The 25,007-nt window shown below is 53.1% G+C and overlaps 2 protein-coding genes across 2 annotated transcripts in view; one reads left to right on the top strand and one right to left on the bottom strand.

Moving 5' to 3' along the window:
- Positions 1-2,035, bottom strand: part of LOC112105082 (transcobalamin-1-like) — a 9,876-nt gene extending 7,841 nt beyond the window's left edge. Inside the window, exons 1-3 of the mRNA XM_026650505.1 lie at positions 1,960-2,035; positions 903-1,085; positions 5-132 (exon numbers count right to left, since the gene is read on the bottom strand). Coding sequence (XP_026506290.1) covers positions 5-132; positions 903-1,085; positions 1,960-2,035 — 387 coding nt within the window. The remainder of the gene's footprint in view (positions 1-4; positions 133-902; positions 1,086-1,959) is intronic.
- A 1,419-nt stretch (positions 2,036-3,454) lies between these two features.
- LOC113406324 (zona pellucida sperm-binding protein 3-like) lies at positions 3,455-12,203 on the top strand. Its single transcript, XM_026650523.1, has 9 exons — positions 3,455-3,467; positions 6,071-6,249; positions 7,486-7,598; positions 8,494-8,597; positions 9,090-9,261; positions 10,126-10,237; positions 10,537-10,723; positions 11,166-11,408; positions 11,947-12,203. The coding sequence occupies exons 1-9, from the start codon at positions 3,455-3,457 to the stop codon at positions 12,201-12,203; spliced, it is 1,380 nt and encodes a 459-aa protein (XP_026506308.1).
- The last annotated feature ends 12,804 nt before the right edge of the window (positions 12,204-25,007 follow it).

Below are 25,007 nucleotides of genomic sequence, written 5' to 3'. Positions count from 1 at the left end.
CCTGGTACTTCTGTTCCAGGAGATGCACCAGGTTGATGGTAGAGCCGTTCGCAGAGACCCGCCGGGGGTCGGAGCAGGAGGCCTGTTGAGCCAGGATATTGAGGGCCACCTGGCCCGAGGAGAAGGACGCAACTGAAAAGCAGCGCACCAGGGGTGGGGGTCAGTGGGGCTGGCCATGCTGCAAACCTGCCCTATGCTCCCTGCCCCAGCCTCTATCTCTGCCTCTGGCTCCCTGCCCCAGCCTCTGCCCCACTGCCCCAACCACTGTCTCTGCCCCAGCCCCAGCCTCATCCTCTGCCTCCCTCCCCCAGTCTCCCTGCACCTCACCCCCCTTGGGTGTGTCTCTTTCCCCCCCACCCCATCCCTATCAGTCTTTCTGTTCCTATCTGTCTCCCTTTATTTTTCTGCCTTTCTCTTCTCCCTTTGGTTTCATGCTTTTCAGAAGGGAGCAGCAGTTTCAGCACCAGCATTGTTGTACCCGATGGAGGTGCTATGGGACGTGAAGGGGTGGGGAGATGACTGTGTATTTGGTGGATGCTATGGGATGCAAAGGGGGTGGGGAGATGGCTGTGTTTTGGGGGGTGCTGTGGAGCACAGTGGGCATGGGTAGATGGCTGTGGTTTTTGGGGGTGCTGTGGGGCACAGCGGGCATGGGGAGATGGCTGTGTTTTGGGGGCTGCTATGGGGTCACCTCTATCTCGCAGAGGGGTGCATATTTGGGGGACAGCTTTGTTGTGGGGTCACCATTACCCTTTCAGGGGGTCTGACTTTATATGTGGGGTTATTGGGGACCCCACTTCCTAATGGAGGGTTGGGAAGGCTGGTTCTATTTGGGGGGGCAGTGTCAGAGTCCCACATGCCTAGTGGGTGTCTATGTGTGGGGAGGGGGGCGAAGCCCTTACCAGCTCGCTGCACTGCGTCCTGGCTCAGTTTGTTCAGCATGTCCTGCTCGATGTGCTTGTTGTGGTCCTGGGCCAGCCGCAGGGCAAGCAGGATGCTGGGGTTCGGGGGAGCACTAGCATCCACTGAATAGATCATCTTCTTCTGCAGATCCCTCACTAGGGGGCGCTCAGCTTCATTCACGGCTGGTGGAGGAGCCAGGATCACACATGGGAAGTCACAGCTGGGGGCCTATACAACTTCCCCCCCACCCCCAGCCCTCAGAACCAGCTGAGGGAGGAATGCGGGGCCCCAGGCATCAGCCAGGAGGAAGTTAACACACCCCAGTCCTAGCCCCATGCCAATTACACCCTATTTCTAAGCCCACCATCAGCCCCCCCAAAACCTCCCTGTCCACCCTCCAGTCTCTCCCTGGCATTGTAGCGATGCAGAGATGCTCTGCACAGGCTGTTTGCACATGGTGAAGGGAGGGCACGGTCTCTGCAGCCCCCCAGGTAGATGGGATGTGACTTCGGCACCTGAGCCAGCCAGCATCTCCAGTGCTCAATGCTGACACAGTCCCATGCTGCAGGTCACCTGTGTCCTGGCCCAGAGACAGCTGCATCCATGATCCCTGTCCCCTCTTCCCTATTCCCCCTCTTCCCCCCCCCCCCCACCCCCGCCATGTGTGAAATTTCCCAGGCCAGTGCAAGAGGCAGGAGAGATGGGAGGTGAGAGGCCGCCATGGCCTGGATGGCAGGGACAATGAGGCTATTATTGTTCAGCCTCCAGTGGGGCATCAGAAAGGGAAACTCCTCCTGAGCTCCCAGGTGAACTGGACAGACCAGCTTCCAGGTTTGGGTGATGTCTATACTGCACACTCGTGTTGGCAGCAGAGACGACAGGAGTAGCTCGCACCACAGTGAAAAGCAGGGTGTGCCCAGGCTGCGGGGTGTAGCTACACGAGTCAAGGGAAGGCTCTGGTGGGGAACGCAGTGGGGAAAGGCTCCCTTCCCCCTGCCACCCCAGAAGTCACATCACAGAGAGGAGGGGTACATGGCACAGGGCCATTTGACTCACCACAGCCCTGGCACAGCCCCCCAGGGGCGAGGTACAGGAGCAGGAGCCCAACTAGCATGGTTACCAAAGTCCTCATCATCCCTCTGTCTCCAATCACTCCCTGGCTGTGCTGGGACCTGGACTAGGACCTGGTATTTATCAGGTGGAAGGAGGCGGGGACACCAGGGTGCCCTGCCCTCCTCCCCTGGCTTGCCTCACCCTGCTACTTCCCCATAGCAGACAGGAGACATTGAGCAATGCCCAGCAGAATGGGCAGGTCTGTGCCCCAGAGACCAGCACAGACAGAGCTGGCCGGGGCTGTCAGACCACTACTCCCTCCCCATGGCCTCTGGGTGCTGCGAGGAGCCAACTAGCACCAGAGACCTAGATGGAATTTTCCCAGTCACAGTTCATACCCCTGTCCCCCACCACCCTGGTGAACTTGGTGCCACCGGCCCCAGGTGACATCTCACTGAAGGGCCATACGACTGTGAGGCCACAGCTGGCTAACACCTCTGCCCAGGCACATGGACACCACGGGCCACCCCAGTGAAGTTGTGCACCAGGGTAACAGAGAGGGAATTTGGGCTTCTTGGTTTTATCTCTTCCTGGTTTCCCAGGTCATTGTGTGTAGATGACCCTGGCCATAGGCTGGGATTGAGGGGCATCAGGAGAGCTGGGGTAGGGAGCCCTGGGGTAGGATAGCAGAGGGTTACAGGTTGGGATTGAGGGGCCTTGGCAGAGCTATGAGGGGAGGCCAGGGCTGAGGTAATGGGGCACTGTGGGTTGGGATTGAGATTCATCTGCACCAGAGCTGTGTGTGGCAGGGGTCCCAGGGATGGGATAGCAGGGGTCTAGGGTCAGGTTTGACAGGCACTGGTAGAGCTGGGTGGGGGCTCAGGATGGCACTGAGGTGGGTGGTTCTGGGGTCCAGGACTCCAGTGATTTCAGCTGAAGCCAGGGCTGCCCAGCACCTCTGAATAGCAGGCCCCAGGAGTCTCAAATTAGGCACCCAAAACTAGTGGGTGCTTGAAAAATTAGCCCTTGAATGTTCTGTGTCTCACTTTCCCATCAGTATAATGGGGGTGTTTTGGGGGCTGCTATGGGGCTCCTTCCTCACTCACCAACTGAGGTGGGGGGAGAGTTATTTCATCCATCTGTGCATAGCACTAGGAGATCCTTGCCTGGGAGGTGGGGTGTTGTTGTCTTGCCTGTGTATGAGGGTTTCATCCCCCAGTGTTGGAGGGATACAGGGAAACAATGGGCAGAAACTTTACAAACAAACCTGCTCTTACCACAAAGGGGTTGTAAACAGACATAAAGTCTCTTACAGAAGTGGGTAGGTGGCTTTTAATTTACCCTCACTAGGAAACGGGCAGAGTTACCACCCCTGAGAGCTGAATCTACAACCACAAGGGCTCAGAGTAGCAAACAGCTACTAGTTAGAGCCTGCCAGGCTTTGGTCCACCACTCTCACCTGCCCCTTGTCAAAGCTGCAGAGGATGGGACTAGAGCTATGGCCCATGCTGGTAATGGAGGAATTGCAGACACCTGAGTGCTGCTGCCCCCTGTATAAAACCAGCCAGTGGGGGCCACTTTTCCTCATGTGGCTGTTTCCTGAAGTGGGAGTGGAAGATGGGAGTGCCTGTGGGTTGCTGGGCTTTACTCTTCTTAGTCACTGGTGCTTGGGCTCAAAATGCTTCAGGTAAAGTGGGGGGAATGAGGGATGCTGGTGTGAACTGAGCCTCTTGCTGTGGTTTATCCTCCAAATGTGTGGGGGCCTTCCTGCTCTGGGTTCCAGCCTCCTGGAAGAGCTGCTGGGTGGGCAGAGCTGGATCCAGGTCCTGTTGTTCCAGTGTTGCACTGGAACTTTGTTCTGGGCACGTAAAACCTAGGGCTCTCCTGTTAGGAATGTATTCTGGGCACCTGCTCAGTGACTTATCTGCTGGCAGGGTGCCTACAAAGTTTCACTTCCTTCTGGCCCACATGGGAAACCCCAGTCTCCCTGCAGATGCCAGGTGTGGAAGTTGCTCCCTCTGCCAGTCTGTGGCTTTAAATCTCCCTAAGTATGCAAGTTCCCTAAGGCCTAAATAGCTAATCTCTTACTTTATGCGGTGTAGCCATGTTGGTCCCAGGATATTACAGCACCAAGGTGGGGGAGGGAATACCTCTTAGTGGACCAATATGGCCCAATAAAAGATATTATCTCACCCACCTTGCTTCTCTAATCTCTTGTCTTGTAAAACAGTGGTAGATACTGCCACTATTCAACAGAAGGGTCTCCAGCCTGCTGGTGACAGGTGTTGGGGAAGCAGTTATTGATGTAGGAGCTGCAATAAGGTGATGAGATGTAGCTGAGGTCTGCAGTGAGGAATCCACTGTGCTTCTCTCTTCTCTTTTCTCTCTCTCTCCCTCCCCTCCCCTCCAATCCTAACCCTTGACTTTGTCCCAGGCAGGATGGGTCTGAGCAGTTTGTGGGTTAACAGACCTGCCCTCTCAAAGGATACAACACTGCATTTTGGTGGCTGGCTTCCTGGGGCTTAGTGGCAGCAATGAGACAACAGTGAAGGTTCCTCTTGTGGTAGCTATCTAGATGCCTCTGGTGGCATGAGATCTATAACACAAGGAGATATCAGCAGGACACTCCTGTGTGCCCACTTATGAGACTTCTGGGGTGGTGTGGCTAGAGTGGGTTGGACCTCTGAGTCGGGGGCCCTGGGTTCTAGTCCTTGCTCTAAAGGGGTGACCTTGCTGAAACCAAAGCTTGCCAGAGCGGCTGCTGGATTTCTGGGTACCTCATTTTTGGGGTGTCCGGTTTGAGGCACCCACAGATTCAGCAGTTGCTGCCCAACATCTGACTCCATTTCCTGCCCCCACCCCGGGATGCTTGGTGCCAAGCTGCATTGGTGCTCCTCACTGCCTTTTGGGTCCTTTAACAGTTAATGCTCTCACTTTCTCCTGCCTCTAACCTGGTTTTATCAGTGAGATCTGTCACAGCTGGCGTAACCTGCTGGCTGACACAGTTTCCTTGTTCCTCCTCCACAATCAGGGGTAGATGGCTGAAGGCAGCTGTCTGGTATTTCAGCTCTGGGGTTGGTAGAGCCTGGCACTGCTGTGGCTCCAGTTTCCACTCCCCTGAAATGGAGGCGATTCCTGGTGGTCCGTGTCTGAATTGGGAGGCTGGGGGCTGTTGGAGACCTAGTCCGGACAGACTAGGGCCAGGTCTCCACTCAGCTTTTTGTCAGTCGGGGGGTGTGTGTGTGTGTGTGTGGGGGGGGAAACATGGTAAGCTGCCAAAAATCCCATGTAGACAAAGCTATGACAACAGAAGGGAGCTTCTCTTGGCTTAGCAAATGTTGTTCCAGGAGGTGGTATTACTCTGCTGACAGGGAAAACATCTTCTGTTGGCATAAACTCAGCCTGCACTAGGGGGCTTTGCCATATAGCGCTAACAGACTAGTATTGTGTAGACAAGGTCCGAGTCTCCATAACCCTACATGTCACCAGTGTGCTATTGCAATTCTAAGCCATCTAGCTCCAGGACTCAGTAGCTGCCATAGGTCTAAGGACTGTCTTGCTCAGTGTAATGAGGTGCAAGGGACATATCTCTGTTGGTGATGGAGGTTGGTGGATCCTCTACTTGTATCACTGGATGCTCACCCCTTCTTCTGCTGACACTGGGCTTGTCCATCTGGTCACATTGTCACTGGCTGCTCCTCCCAGGAGTAGTATCAGTGCATGCCCCTGGGCAGCGGTAACAAGGGATGAGCTGTTGGGATGGTGGGGAGATCCCCTCTCCTGCTAGCACAGATCTGGTAGCTGGACCCTGGGAGGTGCTAGGGATCGAGGATGGCCTCTCAGGCACAGGGCAGGTGTTTGGAATGGAGTGGAAGGAGCATGTTGGGGTTGCAGCTACTGGGAGCAACTGGAATTATGGCCCTGAGCCTTGTAATGATGTATGTAAATACCCTACAGCCCAGACACAGTCAGTAATGCTGGATATCTACCCAGCCCTTCCTGAACTCCTGTGTCCTGGGAGTGGTATAAATCCCAGGACCAGGTTTCTGGGGCTGTTGTGTCTGGAGGACGCTGTGGCTGTGAGTCTGTTAACCTCTGTGTGCTCCGTCTGCAGTGTCAGTGGTGTGTGGCAGCTCGCGGCTTCAGATCACGGTGCTGGTGGATCTCTTTGGCAATGGTGTGACTGTCTCTGCCAGGGAGCTGATGCTGGGGGCTGGCTGTGCTGTGACAACTGTTGGGCCAGATAGATTCCAGCTAGAATACCTGCTATCGGCATGTGGGGCCACCATGGAGGTGAGAACAGAGACCAGTGAGAGGCTGGGTATGTGGGTGGGAGTCAATCTTTCTTCCAGCTGAGTGCAGCCTGGCTTCAATCCTCAGCCCCTCCCTCCCCCGACCTCCTTTTCTCCTGAGGGACACCCACCTTTCCTGAGTGATGGAAATCAAGCCTCACATTCGCTCACTCCCACTGCTGGACACGGAACAGACTCACTGCAATGAAGCTCTTCTTGAATCTGGATACACCCTGTCCCATGCAGGAGAGAACTAATAGGGGATCTATATCCAAAGAAGCCCTTGAGTGGAGGGGAGCCCAGGGGAGAAGGCCTTTTAGCCATCGGATACTAACCCATAGCCTTTCACTTCATGGCTGCAGCTAAACTGGGTGCAATGGTACAGTGTCTTAAATATGTTGCAGGGGCCATGGAGGGCTTAACGCTGCCGATGAGCAGGCACAATGCAAGTGCTGAAGCAGATCTGTGAATGCTGGCTTGTGAAATTGCTTGGGTAACTCCTGCCTTCCTCTGGTGCCCACAGGTTCCTGCATTTGCAGGAGGTGGGGATACACAGACTGATCTAAAATGGGAAGTTACAGGCCTTGAACTATTGGAGCTGGAAGCAGTGCCCAGGGTTCCCCATGTACTTAGCATGCCCCTATGGGAAGGGACTCTCCATTGCCCCCATTTGGAAAATGACAGACTAGCCGCCTTCCATGGTGGGGAGGGGTCCTGCGGCTTAGTGTTCACATGTGATGAGATGCTCAGGTGGAAGGTACCACTGTAACCCCCTCTTTCAGGGCACTGCATGTCCCCTCTAGTGGCTGATCTGTGGAGGCTTGACTCTGCTACAGCCCCTGGCTAGAAGATGGATTCCTCTGGATCTTGTGGTAGCAGCTCCTGCTCCTAAGAGTCCCAGCATTAGGTCCAAGCCCTGATGTTGGCCCAGGAGGAGGCTGATGATGCTATAGCAATGATGAACCTATTCTTCTCTCCCTCTAGCTGGAGTCTCTTTACTACCTGCCCCCTTGAATGGCAGTGGCTGGAGGGTTGTGAGGGCCAAACGTGGTGCCCTACTGCTGGTGCTCTGAGGTGTCTCTCCAATGGTGTATGCACCTTCCCCCTTCTGGCTGGTCACAGTAGCTATCCTCCTGGGCTATGGCTGGACAGGAGGCCCTGCTGCTGGGTGGATGGAGCAGGGTGCAGCTGAGTAGTCTTGGGGATACTGACCCTGGGCTGTGTTTGCTCCGCATAGCTCCTCCCTGACACCATCCACTACAGAAACTTCCTCCACTACAGACCTTCTGCTGTGAGGGGTGTGATCCGAGCCAGCGCCTTCTCCCTCCCCATAGACTGTTTCTACCCGAGGTGAGTGAGCATCTTCCATGCAGTGCTGGGCGCTGAGAACTGTCCCAAGTTGCTTCAAGGAGCAAAGTCTCTCCCCATTACCTGGACTTGTTCACCCTCCTGCCGAGGGTGGCCTTGGCATTGCAGGGCTGCCCCACTGAGCTCTGCTAATGGCCAGGAAGTCAGGAGTCCTGGATTGTCCTGCTGAGGGTGGGATGTGGTTGCTGGGTCTGTCACACTAAGGCTGGGTATTCAGTCAACTAGAGCTGCCCAGGTCTTTAATACTCATGGCTCAGCTGCAGGGATGCACAACTGAGCAGAGCCTTGGTGGGGCCTGATGGTCCACGTGACCTGCCTGTCACCTGCACTAGTGCAATGCTGACCTGCTAGTGCCATGCACATGCCATGCTAGTGCACATGGTGAGACAAGGAAATAGAGACTGAAGCCCTAATGCACTAGGGCTCACGAATGTCTCGGCTTGCTCCTTCACCACAGCTCTGTTCTAGCTACACCATAGTCTTGGCCTGAGCCAGGGGATAGAGGGGTGGCTGTAGATCAAGGGTTCTCAAACTGGGGGTCAGCCTCCACCCCAAACCTCCCTTTGCCTCCAGCATTTATAATGGTATTAAGTATGTTTTTAATTAGAAGGGGGGAGTGGCACTCAGAGGCTTGCTATGTGAAAGGGGTCCCCAGTACAAGTTTGAGAACCACTGATCTAGATGCTATGATGTGTAACTGGAGAGTCCTGCTGGGATTAACCTCACAGCTATGTGTCGGGGGAGGGTGTGATGGGGAATCAGGAGGGGCTACACAGTGGCTGCCAGGGTACCTCCAAAGGAGAGTGCCATGTGCCACCACACAATTGGAGATCCTGAGTGTGTGGAAGAGGTAGTGATTGTCTCCTCTCTGTTCCAGGACGGGTAATGTGTCTTCCTTGGGCCTCCAGCCCATCTGGGTCCCCTTCAGCTCCACCCTAATGCACAGACAGCATCTGGACTTTGCCCTGGATGTTTATGACAGTGAGTGCTGGTGTATTCAGGGGGGCCTTGTGAGTCTCTGGGGATCCCACTCAGTCTATGGCTAAATGGCAGGCTGGCCTGGGAGCCCACTAGCCAGGCTTGTCTCCAGGGAATGGGTTAGGAAGGGACTTCATTGCCTATGCATATACTACCTAAACTGTTCAGAAAAAGGGGGAACTGGGGGCACCCCAAGTTTGGTTAATGCACCTCAGTCCTGTATTCTCCCCCAGCCCTGCCAACACCCCTTCTTCTCATCCCTGAACTCCCCTTACCTTGACCCATAGCCCCCTCCTATGCCAGCTGTTAGTACCCCTCAGTCGCACCCTGCAGCCCCTATTATTCTAGCCTTGGGTTCCCCCTCCCACAGATCTGTTGATGCCACCCTCCAAGCCTTCTGTTTTCTTGCTGATCTCTCCTACCTTACACCCCTTTCTCTGGCAAACTTCGTGCATGCGTGTGTGTGTGATATTCCCCCATCTTCTTCATCCTCAGGTACCTGGTCATCCCCCCTGTCTGATCCCACTTACTACCTTGGTGACCTGATAAACATCCAGGCATCTGTGAGAACTGGCAGCCATGCGCCTCTGAGGATCTACGTGGATGAGTGTGTGGCACGGCCAAGTGCAGCATCTTCCATGAAATATGAGGTCATCACAGACCACGGGTGAGCGTCTGGGGCAGAAGACTCTGAACAGGCTCTGGTGTCTGGTACCAAAGCACCATTTTATCTAGCAGGACTAGGCAGCGCTGGCCCATGGAGAGATGTGGGAGGGAAGTGGACGGTGGGCCTTCAGGGTCCATTTTGGTCAATTTCAGTTGTAGGATTTTTTTTAAAATCCTACAACTTAATTATTTCAGCTATTTAAATCTGAAATTTCAGTGTTGTAACTGTAGGGATCCTGACCCAAAAAGGCATTTTGGGGGGTGGGCAGTCACAAGGTTATTGTAGGTGGGATTGTGGCACTGCTACCCTTACTTCTGCATTGCTGCTGGCAGGGCACTGCCTTCAGAGCTGGATGCCTGGCCAACAGCCACTGCTCTCTGGCTGTCCAGCTCTGAGGGCAGCACAGAAGTAAGGGTGGCAATACCATGAGCCCCCTAAAATAACCTTGTGACCCCCCTCCACAAATCCCTTTTGGGTCAGACCTCCCAATTTGAGACATGGTGGTCTCCCCTGTGACCACTGTATAGTATAGGGTAAAAGCACACAAGACCAGATTTCATGGGAGGAGGCCAGATTTCACGGTCCATGACTTGTTTTTCATGGCCATGAATTTGGTAGGGTCCTAGTTATTAGTAATGGTCTGAACTGCTCCTGTACAACCTGTATCTCCAAGCTACTCAGCAGTCTGCTGGCCTTTCCACCATTGCCCCAAATCCCCACAATTCCTTGTCTCCCCACCCTTGGGATCTGGGTCAGTCCCAGACAAAGCTGTTTCTCAGATCCCATGTGGACAGTCTAGGAGCCAGGATGATGGCTGCTCCATGGCACTGAAGAGGCTGGGTGGGTAACCCCTCCTCCCTACAGGTGCCTTGTGGATGGGCAGCACAGCCGCTCCCACTTCCTCGCCCCACGAGGAGACCAGTTCCTCCGTTTCCAGCTGGACACGTTTGTCTTCACCGGTGCTTCCAACAGCCAGGTCAGTACAGAGGAGGTGGGGACCTGAGCCACCTGGAAGGACACTGACTTCCCTGTATGGGGTGGGTGTCAGCAAGGCAAGATGGCTGCCATCTCCATGAGGGACTCTCCCACAGGGCCCTGCAAGGAGATGAGCTCTCCTGTCTTCTCTCAGAGATAGGGATGGACAGGGGTGTGGGGCAGAATAGATGCTGTATAGGGAGAGGGTTCCCTCAGCCTGACCCCACAGAGTTGAGTTCTGGGCTCTCCCTGCAACCCATACAGAACCACACCTGGCTGTGACATATCTCATGTTTTCAGATCTACCTCCTGTGCCATCTGAAGGCAGTGGCTGCCAGCCCTGCTGACCAGCACAACAAAGCCTGCTCCTATGACCCAGCCACCACAGCCTGGCACTCCCATGAAGGAGGCGACTGCTCCTGCTGTGCTTCCCCTGCTGGCTGTGGGAGCAGGAGGCGGCGCCGGCATCTCCCTCAGGACAGGGAAGGTAACCTTGCCCCTACCTTGAACCCCCCCACCCCATAGTCCTGCTGGAGGAGCTTGCCTGGCTTCTGCAATTCCTTGGTGGGCTGGGGGAGGCTCCCTGGGCTAATGTCTCCCTGGGATCCTCCAGTCTGTGCCCTGCCCCTCAGCTCTGCCTTGGCACCAGAGCAGGGGCTGCCCTATGGGCATGTGGCCCCTTCTAGCATTTGGGGGAGTGGAGAGCTGCTTCCTTTCTTAGCCAGATGGGAGCTTAGTCTCATGGGTATCATCAGAGCTGAGCCCAGCTGCTTCTGATATGGGGCTGGATAGATCTGGCTTGCTGCACATGTGGCTTCCACCCCACCAGACCCTATGCTGATTGCTGGTGGGCATTGGCATGGCAGGAGGAGGAGGGGTGAGGCATCCTGCATCTGCTTCCAGATTCTGTGGCTGCTTTCTCCCTGCAGGGCTCCTTGGAGAAGCAGACCTCCAGCTCGGCCCCATCAAGCTGGCCACCAATTCCTCCATTACACTGGGCTCCAGCCCCCTCACCTTGGCTTCTACAGAGCCCATCTCTGCCACAGCAGGGGCTGTTGAGCTCTCTTCCACTGTGTCCATCTCTGGCACCCCTAAAGCCATCCACCCTGTCCTGTTCTCTCCCAATCGGGCTGTGAACCCCATTGTGAGAGGGGACATGAAGGATTCCTCAGGTGAGTGAGTGCTCTGATCTGCCCTCTGCCATGGGGTGGGGGAGCTGACTGGAGTGAGACAGACTCCTATGACCCATCTTTCAGTGGGTGACCTGTTGCTCAATGTAGCCACAAGCGAGGCCATGAGCAGTCTGGTCAACTCCTTATTGTCTCGTCACCTAGCCAACTGGCAGAACTGACTAATGGGGTTGCTGCCATTGGCTGCAGGCCCCATATCCTGGAAATCTAGGATGTGGGGAGATCTGGAGTCAGTTATTCTCTTCCAAATAGAAATGGGGCCAAGCCACCATGTCTCACAAGCAGAGTAGTGTCCAGGAGGGGGTGGGGAAAAAATGAGCCATCCTGGGGTGTGTGGTGGTGTGTGTGGGGTTTTTTTTCTTCCTCTCCCCCTGCCCCCCACACAAGGGTTGATGGCTTTAGGCAGCAGCCACCATTCCCTGGTGGAGAACAGCTGGGAGGCCTGTTGGAACCATGCTGCTTTGACCACATGTCTTCACAACATCTCTCCTGAGTGCTGCTCTGTATTTCTTTCCCACAGGGCTGCAGCTCCCCTTCTCCGTCACCACACTGGCCATTGCAGTGCTGTGCTCACTCTTTGTTTTCCTGGGAATCCTGGGTTGCTACTGCTCCACCAAGCGCTACCACAGAGGATACCGGATGGGTGCTGTTGATGCTGCCTTGGGGGAGTCTGGTGCTGTTGCCATGGCACCCACAGCCTCTGGGGACTCCAATGTAGCCTCTAAGAAACCTGGTGCTGTGGTGGCTGCAGCCTGTGGGGAGTCTGGCTCTGTATGAAACTCCAGTCATCTCTTAAAAAATAAATAAATAAATAAATAAACCAGTCAATGGAAATCTCATTCCTCAGTGTGGGGGCAGCTGGGGTGGGGGGGGGACTTCAGCACCACCTGGCTGGCTGTGAGCCTCTTCTGTCCCCAATTTAACTTGGCTAGTCATACCAGTACCTTCTCCTTCAGGATCAGAAGACAAGCTGACCACTGAGGGTCAGATTTCCAAAAGATCACTATCTTCCATATGGAGCTATAAGCTGACCTCTGGGCTGGGGGAGTTTCTTCCTCTTCATCAATGGCTATACCATAAAACACCCACCATGTACCTTCCTCTGGGCACAGCACTGCTGGTCACTGCCACAGCTGTGTGTATGGGGGCACATTTCATGTCCTCTGCTACAATGATGGGGGGGGGGGGGGGGGCTTGTTGCTGAGGGAACATTCCATTTCCTTTTCTGGGGTAAGATAGCTAGCTAACCATGATGACTTGGGTATTCTCACACACACACACACACACACACACTGTAAATGGGGTGTGGGGAGGATGCTGAGTCTTCATGCTCTGCTACCTCCATCTACTTTTCCTAGGTGCCGCTCTGGAGGGTGGCGGTGGGGTGGGGGAGATGGGACAAACAAATTCACTCCATTCAAATCTTGGAACTCAAGGGCTTTGTGAGCTGACTGACTCTGTGCTAATGGTCACATCAATCTGACTGATGTGACTTTGTTTTGGTCCTGTCTCTTCACTTGCTGTCCCCCTCTCACTCATGGTGGCTAGACACCCCCTCCCACCACCACAGCCCCATACCTGATCTGAACCTAAACAATCCCCAAACAACAAGAGTCTAGGTACCCAAAAGGCAGTTAGCTGGAGCTGTCCTGGTATTGAGAGCATTTTGAGTGGGTGTCTAACCAGGTGTGAGACACAGGACTTCTCACCATCTGGTGAGGTACCCCTGTGAGCCCTGCTCTGAGGGGCTGAATGTGTGCTGATCTCCTGTGTACTTTAATAGGGCAGATCTGGGGGGGGGGCAAGGTCCTAAGCCATGCGCTGGTGAGAAGGGGGGAAGGCAATGAAGGGTATGACTCTCACCCTTCCTGCAGTGACAGTCTCAAAGATCTTTCTACCCCACCCCAGCCATGCTCAGAAAGGTGTCTCACTAAAGTCCAGCTTAGCAGCTACTGAGGTGGATTCTAGGCCTGCTCTCTGGAAATTCACCAAGACTTTTGGCATAGATGTCTGAGTGCTGGGACCTTATAGTTAGTGCTGGTGTATCATATGGTAGAGGAGAAAACTCTCCTCAGACAGTTGAGGGTCTTGCTTTCCTGTGACTAGTAATTGGAGTGTGTGTGTGTGTGTGTGTGTGTGTGTGTGTGTGTAAACCTGTGCTCAAACTGAGCTCTCTTTCCCCATCTATTGAGGAATGGGGAAAGATGTGAGGAACCAACTGTATTTGCACATGCCTCATTTGCCTGGGTGATCAGCAGACAGACTAGCTTTGCCAAAGTGATCAGTTTTGGCTGTTTTGGGTTAAAACTTGGGTGCAGGGCTAATGAAATCTTATTGTATAACTAAATGGTAGAGAAGAGAACTATGCTTCACAGAACCTAAGTGAGGAAGTCTCTCTAACTGTAAGCTCACTTGCTAAGTGTATGGTAGTGATGTCAAATCCAAGTGAAAGATGAAGTGGGAATAGACTTTTCCTGTGTGGTGCAGTTTCTTCTTAAAGCATCTTAGGTGGTGTTTGGCCATCTTCTCCAGTGTTTAAAGAGAGCTGAAAGGCCTTTCAACTTATTTCAACCTTTTTAGTGATCACTAGAGCTGAAATCATTAGTAAGTTGATGTAAGGGGCTGAACCTTAGATGCTGGGGGAGGGTCTTCTGGTGAAAGAAGGGGCAGCAGTGGCCACCCACTCCAATCACTAAGAACTGGATTAGGTGGTGGAAACTCCAAACACAGCATCACTCAACCATTTTCCCCCACCCTCAGGCAGGATGTGCAGCTGACTGAATGCACCCCTGGAGGCTGGGATTTTCCTGATCTTGGACACCAAACTGTGAGTGTGGGTGCAGCAAGGGGCAAAGAGACTGGTGTGCTAAGCTGATGTCCACTGGGCCTTCCCATTGCAAGGTGGGAAACAGGCAGAGGACCAAGATTCTATGGGGCAAGTGTTTTACTTTACTTTTGAGTTACCATTTTGGTGGTTTCCCCCAATCCCTCTCCACAGAAGCTTTCTCTTGTACACAGACTCAAGGCTTGCACGTGGGGAAGTATTGCCTCAAGGAGAAGGGTAGTGAATAGGTTTCCCACATTTCTGGGTGCCGGCTCAAGCTGTTTCTGTTCTGTAATGTTAAGAGGAACCCTGGCCCTTGTGGCTGCTGGCGTCACCATGGCACTGAGAGTGTAAACTCCTCCATTCTTCTCTGGTTTGGCAGTAAATACCCTGAGTCATAGAGTGGGGAAACTGTGATATAAACAGTCTCATGCCTGCAGGAATTGGGGATGTCTAACCCCACCTCCTAGTGAGCGAAGCGGGGAGCAATTAAATGCGGGTAAAAGCCTGGCTCAGCATTCCTTCTTTCTACCCTCTCCATGTTAGCCTGGCCTAATGTCAGGTCCCTCATGCCAGCACTGAGAGCGTTAAAGCTCTCCAAAGGCAAAGCCTGTGAGCAGTGGAGGAAACAGGGTTGTCTGAACTGTGCGTTCCCAAAATAATTCCAAGCTTCGCTTCATATTACCACCACTTCAGCCCTGCTGGAGACCTGTGAGAAACAACTGTTCTGGACTTTCAATACTTTGTAACATGGTATGGATAGGTGTGGGGAGGTTGTGCCTAAACTAGAATTAGATTTGCCCCCTGGCTGGTCATTCACTGTTCTGTGCCTCAGTTTCCCCATGCAATAAGACCCTGAAGAGGAAGGATTATTGATGACCTGCAGAGGACCCATCATTCTCTGGGTTCTCTTCCTTCCCAGGTCACCCCTGAAGTCATACCACAGAGGAGAGGGGTACATGGCACAGGGCAATGTGACTCATCACAGCCCTTGCACAGTCTCGTCGGTTCGAATTGGTCAAAACTCTCCTGGAAAATGGGGTTTTGTTAATTTTTGTGGGGGAAATTGTCACTTTTGATAACTTCCAAACAAGCTTGTGGTGAAGTGGAATTTTTTTTTGCTTTTCAAAAACCTAAAGCAAAACATTCAGATTATTTTGGAGGAGGGTGTGACATTCTGTACTTCAGGGAAACACCCTGCACCTCCATGTACATCCTTATAACATGATTGTGTGATATCCAATGCAAAGTTTGTCATGTCAGGTGTCTTCAGAAGGCTCATGATGCACTGAGCATTGTTATAGTAGTTATAGGTTGTAATTTCATGTGTATACAGTTATGAGGCTGAAAATGTGTCCTCATGGCTTAAAACAAGCCCAGGCAAAAACCTCTCCAAGAGCAGAGAGGCAGGTCACACCTCATCAGGATATGTATGGGACAAACCCAGCCCAGCTTCACAGGAACAAAGGATGCTGGCCTAGGCAACAACAAAAGGATCTGTTGGACTCTCGAGTGAGTCACCCCACTTCCCTTGGTCAGTTTGGGGCTACAGTGAGACGCTCACCCCTGATAAAGCATCATAGACTCTTGCCGGCGCTCCCTCCATCTCCAGTCAATCCCTGGCTGTGCTGGGATCTGGACTATAAGACCTGGTATTTAGCAGTTCTGCCCACCTCCCCTGGCTTGCCTCACCCTACTGCTTTCCCATAGCAGATAGGAGACATTGAGCAATGCCCAGCAGTATGGGCACATCTATGCCCCAGAGACCAGCACAGACAGAGATGGCCGGGGCTGTCAGACCACTACTCCCTCCCTATGGCCTCTGGGTGCTGCAAGGAGCCAACTGGCACCATAGATTGGGGAAAATTCCATCTGTCATAATTCCCACTCCGTCCCCCTGCTGAATTGGTGTGACTGGCCTTGGGTCACATCTTGCTGGATGGCTGTTGGACTGCAAGGCTGGCTAACAACTCCACCCTGACACACTGATGCCATGGTCCGCACCAGTGAAATGGAGAGGGAATTTGAGCTTGTTGATTTTATTCCTTCCTGGTTTTCCAGGTCATTGAGTGTAGGTGGTCCTGGCTATAGGTTGGGATTGAGGGGCATCAGCAAAGCTGTGGGAGAGAGGGGGATCTGTGGGTTAGGATTGACTGGCATTGGCACAGCTCTCTGCGGGGAGTGTAGGGCTAGGATAGCAGAGGGCTGCAGGATCGGATTGAGGGGCCAAGCTGTGGGAGGAGGCCAGAGCTGGGGGGACAGGGGACTGTGGGTTGGGATTGTCCAGGTTCCTTCCCCACTCTGAACTTTAGGGTACAGATGTAGGGACCTGCATGAAAACCTCTAAGCTTCTTTACCAGCTTAGATCTGCTTTTGCTGCCACCACTCCCAATGTGATAACTCCCTTCCCTGGGTAACCTTGAGAGACTCCTCCACCAATTCCCCGATGAACACTGATCCAAAACCCCTTGGATCTTAAAACAAGGAGGAATTAATCATTCCCCCCCCTTCCCTTTCCCCCCACCAATTTCTGGTGAGTTCAGATCAATCCCCTTGGATCTTAAAACAAGGAAAAATCAATCAGGTTCTTTAAAAGAAGGCTTTTAATTAAAGAAAGAAAGGTAAAAATCTTCTCTGTAAAATCAGGATGGAAAATTACCCTGTAAAGTTATCAAACTTAAAGAGCCCAGAGGAACCCCCTCTAGCCTTAGGTTCAAAGTTACAGCAAACAGAGATAAACACTCTAGCAAAAGGAACATTTACAAGTTGAGAAAACAAAGATAAAACTAACATGCCTTGCCTGGCTGTTTACTTACAAGTTTGAAATATGAGAGAGACTTGTTCAGAAAGATTTGGAGAGCATGGATTGATGTCTGGTCCTTCTTAGTACCAAGAGCGAACAACAACCAAAACAAAGAGCACAAACAAAAGCCTTTCCCCCACCCCCAAAGTTTTGAAAGTATCTTGTCCCCTTATTGGTCTTTTGGGTCAGGTGTCAGCCAGGTTACCTGAGCTTCTTAACCCTTTACAGATAAAAGGATTTTGGTGTCTCTGGCCAGGAGGGATTATAGTATTGTACACAGGAGGGCTGTTACCCTTCCCTTTATAGTTATGACAGGGACTGAGGCTCATCACTAGAGCTGTGTGTGGCAGGGGTCCAGGGTCAGGTTTGACAGGCATCGGCAGAGCTGGGTGGGGGCTCAGGATGTCGATAGAGTGGGTGGTTCTGTGGTCCAGGACTTCATTGAATTCAGCTAAAGCTGGGGCTGCCCAGCACCTCTGAATAGCAGGGCCCAGGCATCTCAAATTAGGCACCCAAAACTAGTGGGTGCTTGAAAAATTAGCCTTCAACTGCTCTGTGCCTCAATTTCTCATCAGTAAAATGGAGGTGATCGATCGTCCCTTCCTCACTCACCAAGTGTGGTGGGGAGAGTTAATTCATCCATCTGTTCATAGCACTCTGAGATCCTTGTGTAGCTCACAGAGCTAGCTTCAAGGTATTTTATGTAGCATTAACATAAGGCTTACACCCTGTGAAATATATTGGGGGTGGGATAGCTCAGTGGTTTGAGCATTGGCCTGCTAAACCCAGGGTTGTGAGCTCAATCCTTGAGGGGGCCATTTAGGGATCTGGGGCAAAAATCCATCTGGGGATTGGTCAAGCTTTGAGCAGGGGGTTGGACTAGGTGACCTTCTGAGGTCCCTTCCAATCCTGATATTCCATGATTTAACTTAAGTAGTTAGCAGGAGGCTTCAAGGTCTACAAGTCTTAGTATAAGTGAGTTACTCAACAGTGGCCCTGAGGAACTGGGAACATTAAGTTTAGGGAATTTTTGTATAATATGATACCAGCTGTAACAGGGACTTGGGTGGCTGGGTGGTTTAGTGATTAGATCACCTGGCTCTCCACCCCATGCTGGGCTGAGTAGTCTCAGTCTTTAAGGCCAGGGAGGGGTAGGGGGACCTGGGCCTCCCTCTCCAGCGGGTCCCAGCCCAGGGCCCTGTACATGTCAACCCCTGAACAGGGGCTTGGTGTCCCTCCCAGTGGGGAGTCAGAATCCACTGCTCTGGGCTATCTCCTACCAGTCCGTTCAGTTTGGGGTGTGGGTCCAATCGACCAAGCAGCTTGTTTCCTGCAGGATTCCCTCTGGGGTCCAGGTGGTGCCTTGCTGCGGTCCCAGGCTCCTTTGGGTGGGGCAGTCCCAAGCTGGTGAGGGCGTGCCTCACAATATCTCTGGGGTCTGCTCAGTCAGTTACCTCCGGTGCTGAAGGTTCCGTCACAGTCCCCCTTGCTGAGGCGATGGGGGGGGGGGGGGCGGACATGGGGTCACATGTCCCCACAGATTTCTGCCTTCCATTTTGGAGCCAGTGGATTGAAAGCTGATAAGAGCTGCCTAGCCCACTCGGCCCCTGGCTCTGTGCTGTGGGAGTCAGAGTGGTGGCTGGCCCCCTGGTGCTGGCCACTGCCCACGGAGCCTGGCTGCTATGAGAGGTTCCTCAAGGTGCTCGCTCACTGCTGTCCTGGTGCTCCTGGCTCTGCTATGGCTCCTCAGCCCAAAGGTGACGTATGGGGCAGTCTCTTCCCCCCGCACTATCCAGAATCACACGTCATCTCTGCCCTCTTTGCTGGGGAACCAGTCCTTACTTCCAGGTGGCTGCCCTGGCTGGTGCTCCATCCCTTCAGGCCAAGAAACAGCTAGTTCCTGCCTCTTTGCCAGTAGTCAGCCCTGAACTGAGCCCGGCTCCTTTCTTTTCTCGTCCAGGCCTGGCATTGGCTGCAGGTATAGCAGGAGGGGCTAGCTGGGTCCAAAGGCTTTCTTTAACTCCTGCTGTGCTGGCTGGCAGTTTTTCTGCTTCATTGCACCAGGTAACTTCAGGAACACGAACTAATACCAGCTTTTGGATATTTTAGGATAGGAACATCTGTAAAAGTACAACCACAAATTTGCCTTGGCAATGAATTGACATATATGATAAATTGAGAGCATTAATATACTCACCTATAGGATGAGGACACCCCCAACATTGTTAGGATGAGGAAGTCAGTTATGGACAAAGGAGGCCAGGTGTTTATATGACTATTCATGGCAGTCACCAGGCCCCATAATAGGCCAAACCACCATGTAAGCTTTGAGATCTTGCCCATTGAACTTGTTTGATGTGCCAGAGACAGGGTTGTAGAACCCTTGTGGAACACCACCTGTTTCCCACCACTAGGTCTCCATGAGAAAGGAGTGAGTATATGTAAGGGACGGTGCCGGACATTGTCTTAATTTCACATTATAGCTACCTTCTCTTTTGGGTTGGAATGTTTGTGTTTTTACTAATTATGCTAATGACAGAATGTAAAGCTTTGCCTGCAGTGTAAACACTGTTCATGCTGGTGTGCACAGCCAGACACTGAACTTCATTCTGTTGTGTCTGATTCTGTGACAATGATTTTTTAAACCTCAGAATTTTCATCAGTGACTAATTGGGAATTCTTAAAATTCAATATATAATCCAGTAACCACTCAACAAATCAGGCTACAGAGGGGCACCTGAACAGGGATCCTGAAGAGTGCTCAGGGGTGTCCCCCTTTACTTGTGGCTTAGAGCCCAGGGCGTGTTAGACTCACCTTTAGGTAAACTGGAGTTAGAATTGTTCTCTGCCAACCACTTTTTCCCAGGCACTGAATCTGCCTCAGTCATGATACTTCCTTTCTCTGTTCTGCCTTTCCCTTTTGCTTCTGGTGTAGTTTGTGACAGTGGTATTCCTTTTGCTCTCTTGCTTGGCCAATTTCACAGTGAGTGGAATAACAGTGTTCCTGTTAACTAGTCAATTTGTTGTTTTGAATCTTGCAAAAAGCGGGAGGGGGGGAGGGGATGTCATGTTGTTTGAAGTTTATACACATGTTAAGGGGGCTTTGTAAGTTGTGTTGTGAAACTAAGTTCAAGGTACCTAAAGTTGAAAAAGCAGCAGGATCAGGGTGCAGTGACCCATGCTTTGAGGTGGTGGGGGAGCTGATTTTATTTTAGTCACCAATAGGGCACAGTAATTTAGGATCTGTCCAGATCTGTAAGTAGACCAGCAGAGTTCAGCGCCTGTCCTGATCTGTGAGTAAACTGGCAGAGTTTAGTAAACATCCTGTCAGGTGTAAGGCCCTGCAGCTGAGCCTATTCAGTATGCCTGTCTGTAGGCCTGGCTTGAGATAAGTAACTTGCCTCATTTCTTAATGGGTGTGATTTCTTAGTGAGTGTGATTGGGAAGGTGAGTGGAAGGTGAAGTTGTAAATAGGGGTTTAACAAGCAGTGTGCTGGAGTCAGGATATCTGAGCGAGCTAAGAAAAACAGGAGCACCCTGATGCCAGGGACAATGGACAAGATAAACCTGGAATGTAAAAATCAGGTTATACCTGAACAGCACATGGACAGCGCCTGTGGCACAGGGTTTGGTTCATGCAAAGTAAACAAGCTGATGCCAAAATGTGTGATGCAATGGATAGTAAATGTAATATAATGTGTGAATGTATATAAAGGAGGAGGTTTGCTGGGTAACTTTGAATTCATGGTACACCCTACACCCACCCCCTATGGTTGAATCTGATCAACTCAGCATAGCTTTGCTGTATGCCAACTAAAGGAACCTGCAGTCAAACAGGTTTTTTGGATCCCAGAGACCTGGATGAAGTGTTCTCCCAGAACTGAACAAGGTGTTCTGGATAAGCTGAGTAGAAAAGGTCTCGAAGAGAATCCACCACGGACATCCTAACGAGTCAGCCAGGTGCTTGATAGATCGTCCTGCCTGACTGGCTGAGGAAACCATCAGGGAGGTTCTTATGCCCAGCAGCAGCTCCCTGGCTGCTCAATGTACACACCCATGGATTCTCTGCCTCCCTGTGCTCATCTCTCTCCAAGCACTGTTCCTGCCTTGCTTCTCCACTGCTCCAACTCAGATCCTGCCCTGCATCCAAGTCTTGTTCCAGCCTCAGGGCTGTCCCTAGCTATTCTGGGGCCCTATGCAGCCCCCCCCCCCATGGGGCTGGCCCCAGGCCTCTGGGGGGGGGCTGGCTTGGGGGGGCATGGGGGACCTAACCCCAGCACTCACTGATGGTGTGGCTGGGGCCAGGTCCCTGCACTTCCTGCCACCAGTGAGTGCAGGCCCGGCCCTGCTGCACTCCTCAGGGGAGTGGGGGTGGGGCTGGGGCGGAACAGGGGTGGGGAGAGGCAGGGAAGGGGCAAGGGCTTTGGGGAAGGGGTGGAGTAGGGTAGGGCTGGGGTGGAGTAGGGGCAGGAGCCATGGGGAAGAGCCGGAGCAGGGCCTGGAGCAGCAGGCAGCTAAGTTTCCTGGTGCCCTACGCAGCTGCGTACTTTGCGTATGGGTAAGGACGGCCTTGCCCAGCCTTGCTCCTGCCTCACAACCAGCCCTGCTCCTGCCTTCTCTGACTCCCGATAATCCGGTTCTGACCTTTGGCTCTGATTCCTGACTCCGACTGTCTCGACCCTGGGCTCTGGCATTCAGGCTCCCACCACGAGGCCTGACTCCTGCTCCAACCACTAGCCCTGACTGCCTATGACCACTGACAGTTTGAGCAGCCCAAAAATAAAACAGAGGGGACGAGGCTGACAAGTCCAGATTGGTGGCTAGTATGGATCCCTCCCTGGCCAATGTTTTCCTGCAGGACATACAGGTTGCCTTACAGACCCTACAGGCCCTGGTCAGTGCCCTGCAGGCCCATAATGCAGCACTGCACAAGCAGGCAGCAGCACCCTCCCCCATCCCCTGCTCCACGTGAGCCAAAGACTGCCCTGCCTGATAAGTTTAACGGCGATTGGGACACACTTCTGGGGTTTCTCAGTCAATGCCAGCTCCTATTTCTGCTGTGCCTGTAGTTCCCCTCTGACCAATGCAGGGTGAGGCTGATTATCAGCCTGCTGTCTCGGAAGGCTCTGGTCTGGGCATCCCCACTCCTAGAGAAAGCAAGCCCATGCCTGCACCAGTTCAAAAACTTCATTCGAGTCATGGCCGTGATCCTCAATGACCCTAGTTGTCAGCGTACAACCACGGCTGAAGCAGGGACACCAGCTGGCTGCTAAGTATGCCATGGAGTTCCATCGCTTGGTAGCAGATACCGAATGGCATGAGGCCATGCGGCATTATCATTTCTGTTTCGGCCTTAATGACAACATTGAAGACGGGCTGGCACATGTGGACTACCCACCCATTCTGGATACCTTGACTGACCTCAGCATAAAGATTGACAACCACTGATGGGCCCCCTCAGGGAGTCCACTCGCTCTGGACCCCCAGGGCCTCGACTTCCAGAGGGAATAATGCAACCCTGTTCTCCAGACCGGAGCAACTCTCAGCCAGCGTAAAACAGGAGGGTTTATTGAGCATCTGAACACAGCATAGGAAATGCTCAGGGTTCTCAGGCCTGGCCTCCCTCAGCACAGTACATCTAAGTCTCCCCTGCATCTAGGTGGGTTCTGCCTGCCCCCTCTCTCCAGTCCAGAGACCCCGTGCTTTCCAGCTGGGCATCTGATATCCCCTGCCCCCAAGCCCCGCCTCTGTTCTTTGTCTTCTGTCCAGGTAAACAGGGTCGCCTGGGTCTCCTCTCCTCTTCTCTCATCCATCCTTTGTTCCCCACTGGCTGGAACCGGCTGGTCAGGTCACCGGGGTCCTCTCTCCACAGCCCATTGTCCTCCACTGGCCATGGCTGTGACGTCCGAGCTGGGCCTCCTGGTCACCAGGTCACCAGTCACTGGGGTATCCATTCTCCTGGCTGTTGGCCAGGGTCCCAAGTTCCATCGCTGGTCCTCTATAACAACAAACTCCCTCTCCCATCATCTCTTTAAATCAGTAACTCTCAGGGAAACTGCGTCCCACCCCCTCTGCATGCAACCATTGAAAAAAACAAGGAAATCCCCCACTTCATCACATCTCTCCTTCATTTGAGTCTGAACTGAGCAGGGTCACTTAGCCAGTGACCTGGGGAAGTTCAGGGCCTCCGTTCCGTGATAAAGCATTGGCTATAACATTGGCACTCCCCCTCACATGGACCACCTGCATGGCATAACTCTGGAGGAGCAGGCCCCATCTCAGGAGCTTGGCATTAGCCCCTTTCATTTGGTGTAGCCACGTTAGGGGCGAACGGTCAGTGTACACAGTGAAGCGCCGCCCAAATAGATATGGCTGCGGCTTTTTAAGGGCCCACACCATGGCCAGACATTCCTTCTCTATGGCCGCATAGTGCTGCTCCCGGGGCAGCAGCTTCTTGCTCAGGTACACAATGTGGTGTCTCTTCCCCCTTAGTATCAGTTTGCATCAGTGAACACAAGGAAGGGTTTGTTAAAATCCAGGTTTACCAGCACCGGGCTTTGGACGAGTGCCCCCTTCAGCGCACAGAGAGCCCTCTGGCATTACTCGGTCCAGACCACCTTGTCCAGCTTTCCCTTCCTACAAAGCTCCGTAGGGGAGCTGCCAGGGAGCTAAAGTGTGGTAGTACCTCACCATCCCAATGAAAACCTGGACCTGCAGGCCAATCCTTGATTGCCTCCACTTTGGCCGGCTCCGGCTTCAGGTGGCCGTTCCCCACCTTGTGGCCCAGGTATGACGCCTCTGCCATCCCCACCTTGCACTTTCCAGCTTTTATAGTCAGTCCTGCATCCTGGAGGCGACCCAGCACCCGCTTCATCTGGACACATGTTCCTCCCAGTCTAGATAAAGACAGAGATATCATCAATATACGCTACGGCAAAGTCCTCCATCCCCCTCAGTAAGTGCTGGAAGGTGGCAGGTGCCCCCTTGAGGCCAAAAGGCAGGACCAGGAACTTGAAGAGCCCTATTGGGGTGATGAAGGCAGACTTCGCCCTGGCCTCTGGGTCCAAAGGCACCTGCCAGTAGCCTTTGGTGAGATCCATAGTAGTGAGGCACCGGGCGTCCCCCAACTTGTCTAGGATCTCATCAGTCCTAGGCATGGGGTAGGCATTGGACATGGTGATAGCATTGATCTTCCGATAGTCCACAGAGAACCGGATCAACCCATCCTTCTTGGGGACTGGCACCACAGGAGAGGCCCAAGGGCTGGAGGATGGCTGAATGACCCCTAAAGCCAGTATGTCTCCGACCTCTCTCTCCAGGTCTTGGGCTGTTTTCCCAGTGACCCTGAATGGGGAACACCTGATGGGAAGGTTGGCTCTCATTTCCACCTGGTGAACAACTGGGTTAGTGAGCCCAGGCTGGTTGGAGAACAGCTGCCGCTATGAATGCAGCACCCCTCTGATAGACCAGCTAACCCTTGCCCAGCAGGCTGAGAGGGGAATTGATTCCAGTGAGTGGTCAGCCCCAGCTTCAGCTCATAGCCTCCCCAACCCCCACTCCACAGGGACATGCAACCCAGGCCATGGAGCATGCAGGGGGCAGTGTGCTCTGGAAGGAGGAGTCCAGACTCCAGGGTTCACACCCCAGCTGGATCACCCAGTTTCCTCATGCATATGAGGAGCTCTGCAGAGGAAGGATTATTGACATCCTGCAGAGGCCCATCACTCTCTGGGTTCTCTCCCTTCCCCCTGCCACCCCAGAAGTCACACCACAGAGGGGAGGGGTACATGGCACAGGGCCATTTGACTCACCACAGCCCTGGCACAGCCCCCCGGGGCGAGCTACAGAAGCAGTAGACCTGCTAGCATGGTCACCAAAGTCCTCATCATCCCTCTGTCTTCAGTCACTCCCTGGCTGTGCTGGGACCTGGTATTTATCAGCTGGAAGGAGGCGG

This window comes from Terrapene carolina, unplaced genomic scaffold (assembly GCF_002925995.2).
Source record: "Terrapene carolina triunguis isolate 2854851 unplaced genomic scaffold, T_m_triunguis-2.0 Scaffold90, whole genome shotgun sequence".
Classification (NCBI taxonomy): Eukaryota; Metazoa; Chordata; order Testudines; family Emydidae; genus Terrapene; species Terrapene triunguis.
Note: the sequence above shows the minus strand (reverse complement) of the source record. Positions and strands in the feature narration are given on the sequence as shown.

Bases quoted from the DNA above. Each gene is read 5' to 3' on its own strand.
- LOC113406324 (XM_026650523.1), top strand. The intron at 7,599-8,493 runs GTGAGTGAGCAT...TCTCTGTTCCAG, and splicing joins ATAGACTGTTTCTACCCGAG to GACGGGTAATGTGTCTTCCT. The intron at 11,409-11,946 runs GTGAGTGAGTGC...TCTTTCCCACAG, and splicing joins GGACATGAAGGATTCCTCAG to GGCTGCAGCTCCCCTTCTCC.